The sequence below is a fragment of the Glandiceps talaboti genome, chromosome 2 (genome assembly GCF_964340395.1).
Source record: "Glandiceps talaboti chromosome 2, keGlaTala1.1, whole genome shotgun sequence".
Classification (NCBI taxonomy): domain Eukaryota; kingdom Metazoa; phylum Hemichordata; class Enteropneusta; family Spengelidae; genus Glandiceps; species Glandiceps talaboti.
Genome location: NC_135550.1, coordinates 3,703,101 through 3,722,965, shown reverse-complemented (window position 1 = coordinate 3,722,965; position 19,865 = coordinate 3,703,101). Strand labels below are relative to the sequence as shown.

General features: G+C 33.6%; 1 protein-coding gene across 1 annotated transcript in view; it reads right to left on the bottom strand.

The window, feature by feature from the left end:
* The window catches only part of LOC144453538 (adipocyte plasma membrane-associated protein-like), a 39,263-nt gene extending 24,652 nt beyond the window's left edge, over positions 1–14,611 (bottom strand). Inside the window, exons 1-3 of the mRNA XM_078144852.1 lie at positions 14,467–14,611; positions 4,582–4,686; positions 1,683–1,798 (exon numbers count right to left, since the gene is read on the bottom strand). Of these exons, the coding sequence (XP_078000978.1) occupies positions 1,683–1,798; positions 4,582–4,686; positions 14,467–14,591 (346 nt within the window). The 5' untranslated portion in view covers positions 14,592–14,611. The remainder of the gene's footprint in view (positions 1–1,682; positions 1,799–4,581; positions 4,687–14,466) is intronic.
* Positions 14,612–19,865: the final 5,254 nt, after the last annotated feature.

The following is a 19,865-nucleotide window of genomic DNA, read 5'->3' as shown; positions in this document are numbered from 1 at the left end:
TTCGGGTGAATTTCTACCACATCCACATTTTGAAAAATTGAAAAGTCTATATTATAAGTCGCACCCCTAGTTCAAGAAATAAAATTGGTTCTTTATTTTGCAACATTGTAATATAAGCCGCGGCTTATAATACGACTTTAACGGTACTTTATTTGAATACTACTCTATTTGAATATTACTCTATTTGAATATTACTGTATTTGAATACTACTCTATTTGAATACTACGGTATTTGAATACTACGGTATTTGAATACTACGGTATTTGAATACTACGGTATATGAATACTACTCTATTTGAATACTACTCTATTTGAATACTACTCTATTTGAATACTACGGTATTTGAATACTACGGTATTTGAATACTAGTGTATTTGAATACTACGGTATTTGAATACTACTATATTTGAATACTACTCTATTTGAATACTACTCTATTTGAATACTACTGTATTTGAATACTATGGTATTTGAATACTACTGTATTTGATACTACTGTATTGGATACTACTGTCTTTGAATACTACTGTATTTGAATACTACTGTATTTGAATACTACTGTATTGGATACTACTGTATTTGAATACTACTCTATTTGAATACTACTGTATTTGAATACTACAGTATTTGAATACTACGGTATTTGAATACTACTCTACTTGAATACTACAGTATTTGAATACTACTCTATTTGAATAAAATTTTATTCTAATTATCAGAATTATGTTTTAGGTAAAATGCACATTGGGGACAAATTTCACCAAAAATTCAAAATTCTTAAAATCTCTCCAAACATTGCTACATGACAGGTTGCTTTCAGTCTTTTCAAACAACAAAAGAAATTTCTTTAATCCTATGCGCTGAAATGGCTGCAATGGATTGTATGCTCCCCGGGGAGTTGAGGAAGACTAAAAGGGCCGTTGTGCCGTTCTGATCCGAGCCAGGGGTAATAATTGTAAAGCGCTTTGAGCACGGCATGGGAAAGCGCTATATAAGAACCCAACATTATTATTATTATTATTATTATTACTGTATTTGAATACTACTGTATTTGAATACTACTATATTTGAATACTACTCTATTTGAATATTACTGTATTTGAATACTACTTTATTTGAATACTACTTTATTTGAATACTACTCTATTTGAATATTACTGTATTTGAATACTACTCTATTTGAATACTACAGTATTTGAATACTACTCTATTTGAATATTACTCTATTTGAATACTACTTTATTTGAATACTACTCTATTTGAATACTATGGTATATGAATACTACTCTATTTGAATATTACTCTATTTGAATACTACTTTATTTGAATACTACTCTATTTGAATACTATGGTATATGAATACTACTCTATTTGAATATTACTCTATTTGAATACTATTCTATTTGAATACTACTCTATTTGAATACTACGGTATTTGAATACTACTCTATTTGAATAAAATTTTATTCTAATTATCAGAATTATGTTTTAGGTAAAATGCACATTGGGGACAAATTTCACCAAAAATTCAAAATTCTTAAAATCTCTCCAAACATTGCTACATGACAGGTTGCTTTCAGTCTTTTCAAACAACAAAAGAAATTTCACATTTCTAGATGATGCTAGACACAATTGTAACAGTAACTGTAACCACTTTTATATTTTACTCATATTACTTACCATTATGAAAATCTAATGATTCAGGTCCAAATATTTGTCCTTCCAACAATCTCTTGGCTCTCTGTAGTTTCTTATTTGGTGCTAGTACTCCAGTGAATTCGGGAGGATCTGGTAAACTGAAAGATGGAAAAGATGTCAGCAAATAGTACATCACTCACTGATCTTTAGCATCATACTGTATTGAAATTGTTGTACAAATAGTAATTTTGAGAAGTCAATATTGTCATATCATTGGTTTGAATTAGCAAATGATCAAATTCAGACAGATCAACTCCTGTGGTTTGAGCTTACAAAACTTAACAAGTGTGAACCACCTTTTAACTTACCCTTTATTAAGGGAAAAAACTAGTCAGACTTATTTCTACCTTTACTACCCCTGTATTGATTACTGCTATGTGTGTGTGCGCGTGTACCGTATGTGTGTGTGTGTCTGTCTGTCTGCCTGTGTCATCGTATTCTAAAAAAACATCTGGGTCAATTCAAACAAAATTTGTTGCACATATTCTTTAGGAAAATGGCTAGAACTGATTAGGGTTAAATGAGCTTTTTACATAATTAATGGTTTTCAGTTAATTAGGCTATATTTGAAGAATGCAAACTTCAAATTCAATATAATTTGGTACATACATTGATGATAACAAAGTGCATGTGTCATATAAAATTGATAATATAGCTTCTAGTTTGAACGACTCTTTTGCATAATCAATTATTTTCAGTAACTAGCTATATCTTACGAATTCATTTTTCAAAATCAATATAATTTGGCTCATACTTCAAACATAACAAGAGCAACATGTCCTTAGCTTTATTGAGTCATTTGCATAATCAATGATTTTCAATAATTGGGCTATATATGAAGAGTGCAAGCTTCAAGTTCTGCATAATTTGGTATATATATATATATATTTATGATACCATGGTGCACATAAAGCTTATTGATGAAATGCTTAGTTTAATGATTTATTTGCATATATAATTAGGCTTCTATCTTAAGAATGCATGCTTCAACTTCAATATAATTCAGTACATACATGGGCATGTAGCTGGTAAGAAAGTCCATGTGCCATATTAAGTTTGATAATGTAGCTTTTAGCTTTTTGACTCATTTGCACAATTAATTATTTGTTGATGTGCCTTTTAGTTTTAATGACTCATTTGCATAATTAATCATTTTCAGTAATTCAGCTTTATCTTAAAAATGCACTCTTCAAATTCAATTCAATTTGGTACATATTTCAAACATAACTAATTGCATATGTTCTGTTGCATCCCAACACTTATTGTGGGTAGGAATGAAAAATCTATTTTAAAAAAGACTTTGCCCTTACAGAAAGCATTCAGTTTAAATCTGGTAGGTGATAAAATGTTACCTCAGTAATTTATTCAACTTTGAAATCTTGTAAAGAAGCCCTACTGCACTTTAAAATGAAACACACTCCACGAAATAAAGGCCTTTTTGTAAACTTTGAGTTTTAGAAAATCATTAAATTTTGTATATTCCGTAAGGAAGGTTATATACTAGTGGTGAAAAGTATGTGTGTCTGTCTGTCTGTCTTTCAGTCTGTCTCTGTCCGTCTGACATTTTCTCAAAAACATCTGGCTCAATTCGAACAAAATTTGGTGCACATGTTTTTTAGGGTAATGGCTAGAAACGATTAGGTTTGGTATTATCACTAGTTTGTTCTTTGCAATAGATTCCGTCATTTGGCTGTTATGGTCATGGTCTTCTTGCTAGGTATATATGTGTCCATTTTATGAAGGCCTGTTCACTTGCCTATGGATCCATGTTGTTATCTTCGTAATATACATAATTTCACTGTTGCTATGGATGTGGTCTTATTGCTAGGCATATTTTCATACACTTTCTGAATGTTTATCCACTTATTAATCCTGTTGTTATTTTTGTAATACATGTCTACATCATCATTTGATTGTTGCTAAGGGCATGGTTGTGGTTGCTATGGCCAGTTGTTTCGATAATCTTTTAACAATATAACACCTCCAGACACATGATCACCAAATTTCAGCCCCATTCACCATGGAGATTTTGAGATATAAGTTATTTGACCAGAATTGAGATTTTTAGACATAATGTGCATATCGCCGATGGGATCATCATGTTGTGAATTTACCTTCTTCTACACATCCCAAGATGCATTCCCATTAAAATTTCAGCAAATCTGCTCAGTAGTTTTGGAATTAAGATTTTTGACGAAAAAGACATTTTTTTTACCTAATTTGCCTATCACTGATGAGATTATCATGTCATGAACAATTCTTAATCTACACACCCCTAAGAAAATTAATCCCTTCAAATTACAAACCAATCTGCCAAGTGGTTTTGGAGTTTAAATCTTTTGACCAAAACTCACAAATTTGACCGAAGACTCGCATCTCTGTGAAATCATTTTCATTTGAACAATTTCCATCTACACACCCTAAGTAATATTCTCACCAAATACCAAGGCACTAGGGAACTTGCAATCCAGACTGAGCATGCTCAGATGCAAAGGACTATGGGATTATCTGTGGTTATCGTAATACCTAATCTGGAGCTACCGATAAACTTTAACCTCCCACAATTGTCAGGGTAACTATGAATTGATTATTTGTGGTTACAAACAATGTAACAATATTGTTTACAATACTATTTGATTAGTATTTATTATCACATTTCCCATGATGCAACATTCAACATGGCGGGTTTTCAAGTTCCCTATTGGGCTGCAGTTTTTGACTGCATCTTTTACACACATTCATCCACCCACGCACGCACACATACACACACACAAACAACACACACACACACACACACACACAACACACAGTGCTAATAATAGCACTACTGAAGACAGACTACAAATGAGAAATGTTTAACTTTGTGTATTAGTACGATTACCTGAACGCCTCGGGCTGAATGGGTGAAGGTAACAAGAACAATATCAGGACAGTGATTCCAAGTGCAGTCAGAAATATTAATGTTACGTTACTGACTGTGAAAAACCTGTTAGAAAAAAAAAGGAAATTGATTACACTGATATATATCTACAGAATATTGAATGTTGTATTAGATGCAAGGTATACATATACCTAGATGCATGTTTGGTGTACATCTTTTCATACATCAAATACTAATGTTATTGTATGATATCATATGGCATGCTAAGATTCTGTTAATGGTTTGTATCTGTCAGTGTAGTTCTGGTTCTGTGCTATCAAAACTCACAAAGATATCATCTCTAAATGAAGTGATAACATACCTTGATCTGGAAATTTACAGCGGTCAAAGATATAACAAAAGAAACCATGTGATTATCCATATAGAATCTTACAGAGAATTATGCCACCCAAAATGTCCTGGACCAATGGCTTTCTCAAGGGAGAAATCCAAACATACATTCATACATGCAAATAAAGTGCAAGCAAAGAAAGACTTTTAACATGGAAGTAGAGACATTTGCCAATAAATTAATGAAACTAGGTTGCAACACACAAAAAATATTACTGATCAACATTAATTATTTTGTATGAGCAAGGCATTTCTGTTAGTGTATTTAGAATATTACATTGATTTTGTTCAACTCTAGTTATGATAGAAGATGATTTTGTGGGAATTGAAATGTGTCTGTTGCTTTTTATTTGTTTGTGTCTTTTTTGTTGTATCTTTTTACCTGTAAATTTCCAGGTCAAGGGATGTTACCACTTCTTTTGAGCAATCAAAAAAAAATTCAAACTCGGATATGTTTTTAATGTTTTCATGAAGTTCATGTTTAGTGCCATTAAAAAGCATGAAGATATCATGTGTGAATGAGCCCAGATGAATATATCATTGCCATAGATCTATACATTTTGAGCTCCAGATGAACATATCATTGCCATAGATCTATATATTTTGAGCTCCAGATGAACATATCATTGCCATAGATCTATATATTTTGAGCTCCAGATGAACATATCATTGCCACAGATCTATATATTTTTGAGATCCAGATGAATATATCATTGCCATACATCTATATATTTTGAGCTCTAGATGAATATATCATTGCCATAGATCTATATATTTTTGAGATCCAGATGAATATATCATTGCCATAGATCTATATATTTTGAGCTCCAGATGAACATATCATTGCCATAGATCTATATATTTTGAGCTCCAGATGAACATATCATTGCCATAGATCTATATATTTTGAGCTCCAGATGAATATATCATTGCCATAGATCTATATATTTTTGAGATCCAGATGAATATATCATTGCCATAGATCTATATATTTTTGAGATCCAGATGAATATATCATTGCCATAGATCTATATATTTTTGAGATCCAGATGAATATATCATTGCCATAGATCTATATATTTTTGAGATCCAGATGAATATATCATTGCCATAGATCTATATATTTTGAGCTCTAGATGAATATATCATTGCCATAGATCTATATATTTTGAGCTCCAGATGAATATATCATTGCCATAGATCTATATATTTTTGAGATCCAGATGAATATATCATTGCCATAGATCTATATATTTTTGAGATCCAGATGAATATATCATTGCCATAGATCTATATATTTTTGAGATCCAGATGAATATATCATTGCCATAGATCTATATATTTTTGAGATCCAGATGAATATATCATTGCCATAGATCTATATATTTTGAGCTCCAGATGAATATATCATTGCCATAGATCTATATATTTTTGAGATCCAGATGAATATATCATTGCCATAGATGTGTATATTTTTGAGATCCAGATGAATATATCATTGCCATAGATCTATATATTTTTGAGATCCAGATGAATATATCATTGCCATAGATGTGTATATTTTTGAGATCCAGATGAATATATCATTGCCATAGATGTATATATTTTTGAGATCCAGATGAATATATCATTGCCATAGATCTATATATTTTGAGCTCCAGATGAATATATCATTGCCATAGATCTATATATTTTGAGCTCCAGATGAATATATCATTGCCATAGATCTATATATTTTTAGCTCTAGATGAATATATCATTGCCATAGATCTATATATTTTGAGATCCAGATGAATATATCATTGCCATAGATCTATATATTTTTGAGATCCAGATGAATATATCATTGCCATAGATGTGTATATTTTGAGCTCCAGATGAATATATCATTGCCATAGATCTATATATTTTGAGATCCAGATGAATATATCATTGCCATAGATCTATATATTTTGAGATCCAGATGAATATATCATTGCCATAGATGTGTATATTTTGAGCTCCAGATGAATATATCATTGCCATAGATCTATACATTTTGAGCTCTAGATGAATATATCATTGCCATAGATCTATATATTTTGAGCTCTAGATGAATATATCATTGCCATAGATCTATATATTTTGAGATCCAGATGAATATATCATTGCCATAGATCTATATATTTTGAGCTCCAGATGAATATATCATTGCCATAGATCTATATATTTTGAGCTCCAGATGAATATATCATTGCCATAGATCTATATATTTTTGAGATCCAGATGAATATATCATTGCCATAGATCTATATATTTTTGAGATCCAGATGAATATATCATTGCCATAGATCTATATATTTTGAGCTCCAGATGAATATATCATTGCCATAGATCTATATATTTTGAGCTCCAGATGAATATATCATTGCCATAGATCTATATATTTTTGAGCTCCAGATGAATATATCATTGCCATAGATCTATATATTTTGAGCTCCAGATGAATATATCATTGCCATAGATCTATACATTTTGAGCTCCAGATGAATATATCATTGCCATAGATCTATATATTTTTGAGATCCAGATGAATATATCATTGCCATAGATCTATATATTTTTGAGATCCAGATGAATATATCATTGCCATAGATCTATATATTTTGAGCTCCAGATGAATATATCATTGCCATAGATCTATATATTTTTGAGATCCAGATGAATATATCATTGCCATAGATCTATATATTTTTGAGATCCAGATGAATATATCATTGCCATAGATCTATATATTTTGAGCTCTAGATGAATATATCATTGCCATAGATCTATATATTTTGAGCTCCAGATGAATATATCATTGCCATAGATCTATATATTTTGAGCTCTAGATGAATATATCATTGCCATAGATCTATATATTTTTGAGATCCAGATGAATATATCATTGCCATAGATCTATATATTTTGAGATCCAGATGAATATATCATTGCCATAGATCTATATATTTTGAGCTCTAGATGAATATATCATTGCCATAGATGTATATAGTTTGAGATCCAGATCGTGGAATTTGGGTGCAGAAACAATGAACACGATCACTACTAGACATGTTACAAACCACCAGTATTGAACTACATACTTCCTTAAATGAGAACAACTTTGACTTCCTAACAACACATGTACAATCGATTATAAACAAAATAATGGTGTTGTGTTTTTTCTAAATCAATTTTAACTTTTAATAAACCAGCTTTACTATGAATACCTTATTAATTATTTATGAGTTTATTCTACTGAGCACACACAATTAACTGGTGACCCTTCAAAACTGTGCCCCTTCCTCGTCCCACTCACCATGAGAAAAAACACACACCAGCTTTTAAATCATTACTTTATTACATGGCACATTGTAGGGAAAAGATATTTTGAAAGGGCAAAAAAGGAAACAATAAACAAAAAACAAATATTTAAAAAAAGAAGAAGTAAACATTACACAAAAAGCAAAAAATTTGTAAAATAAAAACATGGCCAATTTCAAGCCATGTGTTCAGACTAGTGTTGGTGTCTGCAATGGTGCACTGTAGTGGTGTCAGCAACGTCGTCTGTAGTGGTTGCGGTGGCGGCAGTAGTGGTGGTGGTGGTGGTGGTGGCAACTCTGATGACAAAGGTTAAGTTCATCATCACCATTGGCAGCTGATGATGACAATTTCTATGGGCATCTTCTGTGTAATTTTGAGTTATTGACGATGATCGCAACCAGCTTTCCATATTATCATCATCGTCACCACCACCACTAGCTCATCATCATGTTTTAGAAATAAGTGATAGGAGTCAATCCTTTAGGTTTTACGGTGTGGCGGGGGAGGGGGGCATAAATGACTTGACGTTTTGTTAGCCCAATAGGAAAATCAACATCCCACCCCAGGTTTCAGAACATGATAAAATATTGATAATATTTCCGTATAATATGTATTTGGCTGATAATATATCATAATGTGATCGGGTAAATAACATGGGTTCCTTAGTAATTCCTTATTAGGATCGTGTAAGTCCACACACTGTGAAAGGGGTCGGTACAAAACACAGGTACAGGCCAGGTACAGGCCAGGCCAGGTATTGACTGAATATTTTGGGGGGATTCACATTCAAATCCAAAGATGTCAATCCGTCATTATATTTGGTGTAGATTTTTGATTAGCTGTCAGCAATTTGCCATCAGTTATCTTTGTTTTCAAAATCACCACGCAATTAGTGTCTTCTGTTGTAGGAATTACATTTTTCACATAGATTTCATACTCGTTCTTGTACATTTAAGAGTAAAAATATTTTGCCAACTGCAGGCACTTTCAGAATTTTGCACATGAAAAACAAAAAAGATGGCACTCACTCATATGGGAAAGTAGTCGTATTTAACACAGTTTCAGTATTTATTGATCTCAGGACGATTTGCACAACTAAAATGTACCATTGCAATATGTTTAGGACAAGAATGTACAAATTTGGCTTGGCTAAATGAATAGACAATTGCTTGTTCAAGAACTAAACATTTGGAATATTAGTCCAAGTGCGTCATCCCCAAAGATAAATAACAATCTAGCAGGTGACTCTGTATCACAACTGGAAACCTGTCACCCTAACATAAAGGGTAAACCTTTGGCAGTTTGCAAAAATTGATAAAAACATCGTGAAAATTAATGTCCTTCGTACGTCCTAATTGTTTGTTGAGATGTCATGTTTATGTAAACACGTTGAAGATGAAAAGGTCAAAGGTTATTCAGTGGGCAATATAACATGAATAGTAATTGTTGCTAGCATTTAACAAGTGAAACACTGTAAGATGGTACCAGAAATACCCGAAAACTCTGAAGTAAATCCGAAGGGAACTGACTGAAGAAAGGTCATTTTAAGGTGTTTGCAGACATTTTTTTTAAATACATTTCACAAACATGTTGTCTAGCAAAATACCAATAGTGAATGTGAGCATTTTGAATCACCTTTAAAGTTTGATTAGGATGTTGCTATACTTGTCTTGATGAGGACACTTCCAACATAGGATGGCTGGATTATTATGATGGAAATTAGGTATGAAAATTTTGTTTTAGTTACAACTTTAAATCTTCAAAAAAATTATATCATTGGCCTGAACATGAAGTTGTGCAACAATGCAATATTTGCGCTATTTTTCGCAATATATATTTGCCATATATAATTTCACCTTCTCTTTTATAAATGCTAATTCAACAATGTAAGTACTTAAATACTAGTATGTTCACATTCTGTTTAAAGCATCTATGATAAATGCTCTGAACCGCCCAAAATGATATCTCTCTTGACAACCATTAATTATCAATTTTAATTATCGCTCACATGGAGCATGCACATTTAGATGTGTCATAGAGTGTGTAGTAGACAAGTAGAAATCAAAGCCTATTTGTTACATTGCATACAAAAGAAGTGAGTATAAATGGTAGATGCACACCCAATGATGGAAATCCACAATTACAAAGCAAAGAATCACCTGACTTGATTTTTTGTGCCAAATTTCATTGACATTTGATGCAATGTATATGTGACGTCATAAGGAGTACTCATTAGCACTAAGGCTATGATGAGAATAGTCAACAGGTGAATAAAACCCAACAGCGTTGGGAAAAAATACATTGCTGGTGGTTGTAATAGGCATCAACATGTTTCACATTCTATGACTTTTCTTTATCTGATTTTTTTATTATTTGCCGACAAGAAGCATTAGAATACCTTCAACACACTCGGAGCAAATCGAATCAATTAGTGTATTATGGGACCAACAAATATATTGTGGCACTGCATGTCCTGATACACCTTCTTGAAGTTTCCCATTGGTATTCTAATAGCTAGTATATTTATTCAAGATGAAATATGTTTACTTTGTTGTTAAATGCGCCGTTCAAAAGACGACGCGAGTACGAGTGGGCTAAAATATGCTGTCCTCGGGATGCCGTCAACGCGTCACGATGGTATTGTTATGCTTCTTGTCGGCAAACAATAAAAAATCTGATAAATAAAAGTCAATGAATGTGAAACACGTGACATTACAAGTGTTTATGTATATCTAGTCTAGCCATTTTGATTTATTTTGCCATAATATGGGGACATAATATTTTAGCATTTATACCCACAGACACTGACAATTACTCAGAGAGTGTGCGTAAATATCGGTAAATGTTGGTTAATAAGACATGTACACTGTAGTTTTTGTTTACTGCTGTCTATTTTAACCACCAGCTATGTATTTTTTCACAACGCTATTGAGTTTTATTCACCTGTTGACTACGCTCATCATAGCCTTAGTGCTAACGAGTACTCCTTATGACGTCACAAAATCCTGTGGTCTAGGTGGGACCGGAAATACCCGAAAACTCTTGAAGTAAATCCAAAGGGAACTGACTGAAAAAAGGTCATTTTAAGGTGTTTGCAGACGCTTTTTTAAAGTTTTAAAACCAGAATGCATTTCACAAACATGTCATCTAGCAAATTAGCAATAGTGAATGTGAGCATTTTGAATCACCTTTAAAGTGATGTGTCTACAAGATTTTGTACTTCTTTATATTTTTAAAATCAATTTGGAACCAGGTCATATCAATGTAGCAGGTTTAACTTTCTTGGTTGTCTTATTGTAATATTTTAAATGCCAGCTACATTCAGTTTATATGGGTAGGTGATGAAACAGCTGTCTTACAACATATTACATAATCCAGTCATAAACCAAACTCACCATCCTACACACTTTACCACCAGAGGAATTAGTAAAGTAAACATTATGGCTAATTAATAATGTACTGTTCTCACTGTGTCAGCTATCAATGAGGACAAATCTACACATTCTCAACAAAGTTAAGCTCAATCTACTGGGTAATTTCAAAGTTGAAGATTTTTGAGGAAAAGAAATGATATAGAATAACACTTCTAGAAACACCTCATCAAGTTTCAGACTCATTCACTTAGTACTTTTTGAGATATGTTTTTGACCAAACTTCACATTTTTACACCTAAATTCATATCACTGATGAGATCATTATGTGCTTAATATTTCATCTATACATCTCTAGATGCATCCCTCAAAAAAAATTTCAGTCCAATCTGCTTGGTAGTTTTGGAATTAAAGACTTTTGACCAAAAAGACACATTTTAGCCCTAATTTGCATATCACTGATGGGCTCATCATGTTGCGAACAATTCTTAGTATAAACACCCTGAAGAATGTTTCACCCAAATTTCAGCCCAATCTGCCCAGTAGTTCTTAAGTTCTGGCTGTTGCTAAGGGCATGGTCATGGTTGCTAGGGCCAATTTTGCCAGTATGTTTTGAAGAAAATCTGCTGAATAACACTTTCAGAAACATCTCAACAAGTTTCAGACTCATTGACCAAGTACTTTTTGAGATATAAGTTATTGACCAAAAATGAACATTTTTACACCTAATTTGCATATCACTCATGGAATCATAGTATGCTTAATATATCTTCGTCCATACATCCCTAAATGCATTCCCATTAAATTTCAGCCAAATCTGCTCAGTGGTCTTGGAATTATAGATTTTTGACCAAAAAGACACATTTTTAGCCCTAATTTGCATATCAATGATGGGACCATCATATCACGAACAATTCTTAGTAAAAACACCCTGGAGAATGTTTCACCCAAATTTCAGCCCAATCTGCCCAGTAGTTTTTGAGTTTAAGTTTTTTGACCCAAATCACAAACCGGTGGTAAGTTTTGATTTGAACAATTTCCCAACTAGACACCCAAGGTAATGGACCCATCAAACATCATGGCAATCGGTTCAGCAAAAATTAAAACTGTGGCAAAATTTCATGAATTTTCATACAGTTATTAAATATGTGGTGATTTGTGGCACAATGCTTTTAAGCTTTGATAACATTTTACTTGCATACTGTTTGAAAACAAGCAAGTAAAACCTACAGTAGTCGAGAGTATGTTGCACTAAATTTCTAAACACAAACAAGGTTACATGTTCAGAGATAATAGTTGAGTATCAGTGCATGGACAGATTTTACATTGCAGGGCTTCATCGAAGTAGAATAACAAATCGAATGATGCGTGTGATATGCTTAGCCTGTGCACCTTACTCTTAGCCCTGGCTGTTTTACGAGAGGTATGTTTTCTTCACGGAAATGACACTCAGAAATCTTCAAATAAACATCGATCAAACAAAATGGTATTATGAAATATTGTAGATTGTACAGTGACTTTGCAACATTGTACATGGCGCATTCTAAAAATAACACTGCATTGTTCATGTTATGTAGATAGCATCTCCAAGGAACTCATGAAATAGCATGCGTGCGCACGCGCGCCACAGTACTGTAATTTACCCACAACTCCCCTTGATTTGTACTGTTGAAGGTTGTGTTTCTAATAACTTTTTCTGCTCTACATATTAACAATAATGTAAACCATCTAAAAACTTATTTAGTAAGTACGGTTAGATATTAGGCCTAAAGTTGCAAAATCATCATTAAAAGGCTATAGCAGTCCCAGTTCGCAGGTACTACAAATGCAATGATTTTGGGAGGCAAGTAAATGACAAACTGAGGTAGCCCTTCTCTATAAAAAGTTAACATGTAAATTTCCTTTGTCATTTCCATTGACAAAAATCAATATCTTTTGTATTTGGCTAACAGGTGCTTCTTGTCTCCTTGTCTTATTTCAAATTATTCTTAGTGATTTGTTACACAATTGTTTGAACTTTTTACAAAATTCCTATCTCCTCTCTCAGTAATGCATGATTTTCAAAATCATTTAAAATGGGATATGAGAAGAATAGTAATAGTATGCTTAAAAGTACGATTTCATACTTTACACAAATAGTCTACAGTTTTCTGTACACATGGGAGATATACCTGGCTTTGCTGAAGAACCTCCGACGATACAAACTAGAATGAATCATGGGATATCTCTAGTACACGTCATTTGAAGTGATTCAACTCTGACTGTATGCAAATGAGATCGAATGTCCAGACTGTAGGACTGGCCTGACCTGGGCTGACCTGTGTGTTTTTGTACCGACCGCATGCGCAGTGAAAGCGGGCACGGTGGTGTGGACTTAAATTGTACGAGATCCCAGGAACCCGTGTTATTTTATCCCCTTCACATATTATCGGCCTATAAAATACGTCAATATTATCCATATTTTATCATACTCTGAAACATATCTCGGGACACAAGTGTCCGTGTGGAGACGTAGTACGGGACTCGATTCTGACAATACCACTATTTGAGAAGAAATGAGACAAAATTATGTCAGAATCGAGTACCGACTCAGTCTGCAAGCTGGACTACCTGCAACAACAATGATCGATGGAAAAGATCTTCAATGCAGACTTTGTAGTAGTCCTGCTTGCAGACGGTGCACCTGCGTCAACATAGTCTAATTTACTAGTAGTTGCATGGAAGTATACTTCCATGGTAGTAGCAAGCATGGATGTAAATCCATGGTTTATCCACTGACCCTATCTGAGACTGATCTATGCCACTCGAGTAACTTTGTACACCAGGAGGTAAATCTTCCATACCCTCGTCACTATCTCGTAACACTTGACCAGTTTGACGTCGACGAACGTTCCCGCCATCCATGTTTTCTTTCCAGCTAGCACACAGATGTCCGTGTTGTGATAAGGCGGTCAGAGGTCACTCACTCAATGGTAAGGGGTCGATCATTTTTAACCGGAGGGGAGGGTTGTGTTATAACCGAATATTCTTCTCGAAATGATACGGTAAGGCACAACAAAATAAATGAATAAGATAGATATACGGAAGGATGGATGGATGAATGAATGAATGAATGAATGAATGAATGAATGAAAGCTAGGACGTAAACAGAAAAAATATTATATATCTGTTTCTATGTCCCTGATAAAAGCAAATATACATTGCAAATGATAATCCTATCAACATATAAATAACTATCTATGTAGGGCCTATACATGTATATATGTGTACAATACACTTTAACCCAAATTCAACACAGGACCTTGTTGCAGGCCTGTATATACATATAAGCTTACATATATTAACAATACCGTGATAAAAAACAAACTGCTAAATACAACACAAATACCAATATTGACATATGCTGGAGAAATATGGGGTGTTCTCCAAAGTCAAGCCACATGGGGCAAAACAGGAACAGAAAAATCCCATTTGTGTTTTTTGTCGAGGAATATTGAACATTTAATTTTAGTAAAAGAGCTAGCAAAATAGGGAGTAAAATGGAACTAGGAAGAGAGCCACTAATAAGTACAATCTATTGTTCTGCAATAAATTACTTCAAACATCTGAAGTCAATTGACACAGATAATTTAGTGTTCTATGCAATGAATGACATGGAGAACAATTTGATACACAGGATCGTGGCTTTGAGCTCTAGAACGCAATATAAAAGTATACAATCATAACAGTATCACTAATATGACAAAACAAGAACTTACTTCAATAAAAGATGGGATATAGACAATAGACGAGAAAATACAGTAGCTGCAAACATTCACTAGAACCAGAAAACTACATAACAGTTATCAATGACAGACAACACATCATAACACAGGATAAGCTGCCATAGTCTTGCAATTGAGAAGCCAACCCAAAACTCTAATTGAGTATGTTAAAATTACAAATACAATAGTAGATGAAGAACGTCATTTGATACATTGCAAACTATATACAAAGCAAAGAGATATATTATTTAGTGTCATTTATAATATCAAATCAGAATTCAATAGTATGGAAAAGAAAGAGCAATTTAAATTTATAGTTCAATCAAATCTTTTCAGAGCCACCCCTCCCACCCTTGCCTTGTGTCTGTCCTGTGATTTGTATTCTTTTTTATTTACAAAATTGAATAAAATTTGTTAAAATGTTTTTAAAAATGCAACCAAAGCAAAAAGGAGAAAGAGATTATAATTGTTCTCTGTATGTATCAAATTTAATCAAGAAAATAGTTTTTCTTATATAGTTATAAGATTACCCTATTTCATTGTAGTATTCTTTAATATCTTTATTACACTTAGGAGGAATTGCTTCAAAAATCCACAAAATTTGAGTGACCCCCCCCCCCTACCTGGCTTGATTGCTCCTGAGAAGATTATTGATTTGAAAGTGTGAGGAGATGGGTGACAGATATCTATGGGATGCTGACGGTTTACTGTAGAGATCAGTTTCTGTATATATATGTAGTGCTATTTTATTGTTGTTACATTGTATCTGTATATCATTGACCATAAATTATGTTCGTGTATGCCGTAATATACTCTACTCTACATACATACATACATACATACATACATACATACATACATACATACATACATACATACATACATACATACATACATACATACATACATACATACATACATACATACATACATACATACATACATACATACATACATACGTACATACATACATATTACAATATCAAACTTTTATTTTGAATTTGAATTTCCTTATAATGTTATGGATGTAACATATTTCAAGAGGAAGGGGTAACTATGAATGCAGCTTATACCCAAAGTAGTACTTTAGGTAAATTTTGAAATTAGGTGGTATTAGTTGAATCAAAGTTTGAGGGAGCCAAGTGGGGTGGATACCAAAGATTTTTTGAATTTCAAGGACTAAAAGAGTGCTTTCTGGTGCTATTTTAACATGTAAAATTTTGAGTAGCCCCCCCCCCCCCTTCACTTCCCAATTTTTGGGTAACCCCCCCCTTTTCACTCCCCAGTTTTTGAGTGACCCCCCCGGTCGTAAATAATGATGGCTCCCTTATGTACCCATTGTTTCCAAATAGAATTGTCAATTTTCTATACGGTTGTATTAAAGCTATATATCTTATCTTATCTATATGTACATATCTATGTATTAGATGGTATTATATTTAAAACTACTCATGCATGTTGTTTGTTTATGGTGGCCCCTAGGCGACAATACAAAATCTTAATTCTTTGGTCAACTTTTCCTTCTAAAGCACACACTTTTAATTCTTTGCAGTAAACTTTACTTTCCAAAGAATGAACTTTATTACATATTCATTTTTTCTTTAAATTACAAAAAAAAATCATAAAAAATAGAAAAGATGTGCTGACTTGAAATTAACAAATCTGAGTAAGCTACCCTCTGTACATCAACACACCAGATATCAAAGCAATCTGACTAGAAGTATTTGAGATGATGAAAATATCATTTTTTGAAGAAAAAAATCATAAAAAATTGAAAATGGCACAGATCAACTTGGCATGAACAAATCTGAATAGCCTCCCCCCAGGGAACATGCACACCAAATATCGAAGAATTCTGACTGCCACTTTCGGAGAAGATGATGAAAATATAAAAAGTTGACGAACACCTATGATTCACTCTACTCTATACCCCTTATACCCACCTATACCTAAAGCTACGCTTTCAGCTTTCGCTGACAGCGGAACTAAAAATGTGTGCTTTAGAAGGAAAAGTTGACCAAAGAATTAAGATTTTGTATTGTCGCCTAGGGGCCGCCATATTACTGCTATGAACTATGAATACAAAGCCAGTATTTAGTGCTATGAATACAAAGCCAGTATGTAGTAGTGTGTAGTGCTATAAATACAAAGCCAGTATTTAGTAGTATGAATACAAAGCCAGTATGTAGTAATGTGTAGTGCTATAAATACAAAGTCAGTATGTAGTAGTATGTAGTGCAAGTACATACATCAAACTGTCATCAAAAATATCATTACAATGAGGCAAAGTAAATTACGATCCTCGCCTCCCTTAATTCCCTTATTCTAAAATATTCTAAAGTATGTCCCTACCCCCTAGAACTGGTTCGTAAAATACTCCCGCATTTCCCCGGCCCTCCCCTTGTAATTATTGAAGACTCCCTAATATTGAAAAACTCATGAATACAACACAGCTACCTATCCTGACATATGCTGGCGAAATATGGGGTGTTCTCCAAAATCAAACAACTTGGGACAAAACAGAGACAGAAAAATTCCATCTACGTTTTTGTCGCCAAATATTAAATGTCAGCAACAGAGTGAGCAAAATAGGATGCAGAATGGAACTTGGGAGAGAACCACTGATTAGTAGAATATACTACTCAGCAATAAACTATTACAAATACCTCAAGACATTAGACAATAACAACTTAGCCTATTATGCAATGAATGACATGGAGAACAATGATTACACAGGTTCATGGCTAACTACCTTTGAACACAATATACAATTATATAACAGCAAGAATATCAACAATTTAACAAAACAAGAACTATACAACTCAATTAGACAATATTATATCAATCAATGGAATGAAAATAACAAAAGGGAAAACTCTAAGTTACGTACATACAACAACTTCAAAAATTCCCTGGAACAAGAAGAATACATTAAAGTAATGAACAATAAACAACACATCAAAACAATAGCCAAATTTAGATTAAGTTGCCATCAACTTGCCATTGAGAAGGGTAGATATACAAAACCAAAAACACCAGTAGAAGACAGACTATGTACACATTGTAAAGAAATAGAAGATGAAAGACATCATCTAATTCATTGTAAATTATATACAAAACAAAGAGAAAAAATGTTTAGTATTATCACTACCCTCAACTCAAACTTTATAAACTTAGATAGAGGAGAGCAATTTAGATATATACTACAATCAAAACATAAGGATATTATAACCGCTCTCTACATATACCTGGATGATACATGTAGTCAATAGACACACACTAGAACTACTGTATACTTTAATATTTATATTTCATAGATCATTATTAACTTTATTTTGTTTAAATACCAAATTAGAAATGTAAAATTTTCTAAACGGCTAAAATAAAGTGTTATCTTATCTTATCTCTTATTGTTGATGGAGGCAAAGTCCGCATAATGTGGACCTACTCAATAGCCCCATCTACACGGCACTAAAAATCCTACCTGAGGTAGGACTCGGGATAGTTTGAAGCCCGTGTAGACGCAAACGCGTCCTGAAACCGTCCTGAAACTGTCCTGACTTAGGACACCTTTGAGAGGTTTCCTGAAACCCGGTGCACGTCCAACTCGGCCCACCGTCTGCCAACTCGGCCCACCAACTCGGCCCACTCTCTGTCAACTCGGCCCACCAACTCGGCCCACTCTCTGCCAACTCGGCCCACTCTCTGCCAACTTGACTATAGATATTTAGTCTGCTATTTGTCAATTCGTAAATAGTCAAGATGTACAACTCGACGTGATTGTAACTTCAAAACCGAAACACTTTGAAATAAATGATTGCATTTATTACTAACGTTGTTTCGGTTTGTTTGATGGAGACATTTCAATATGCTTTTATCTCGTAGAAAATAAATAAAGGTTTATAACTATTCATATAACATTGGTGGTAAAGTTAATTCATTTTTTCTTTAAAGTGTCAAGTTGTTGAATAACTTTGACCATTTGCAAATGGTGTCAAAAGGCAAACGAACTGTCCGGTGTGCCGACTAATCTACGGATGATTGACAGGCTTCGGTCGAGTCATCTGTATGCATGAGGACAAACCGTAAGACTAAGTAAAGGCAATTATTCTGGAGGGAGAATGGTAAGCCTGAGATAGGAATGCACTAGTACTGCAAATCTTCAACTTCAACATCAACTCAACCTTCTATCACGGTCACTGTTGAGTGACCTTGCTTCCATGTGTGGCATATACGACAGACACATCGGCGATTATTTGCGAAGAGGGCGTTAATGACTACATTGTTACAGCTAGGTTCTCTACTATGTGTGAAAGTGTAACACGTAAGGGGGTCCTTTGAAACAATATAACCATCACTATCAAATATACCGCGACCACTTTGTGATAACTGGCGATCAGCGAAACCATCAAAC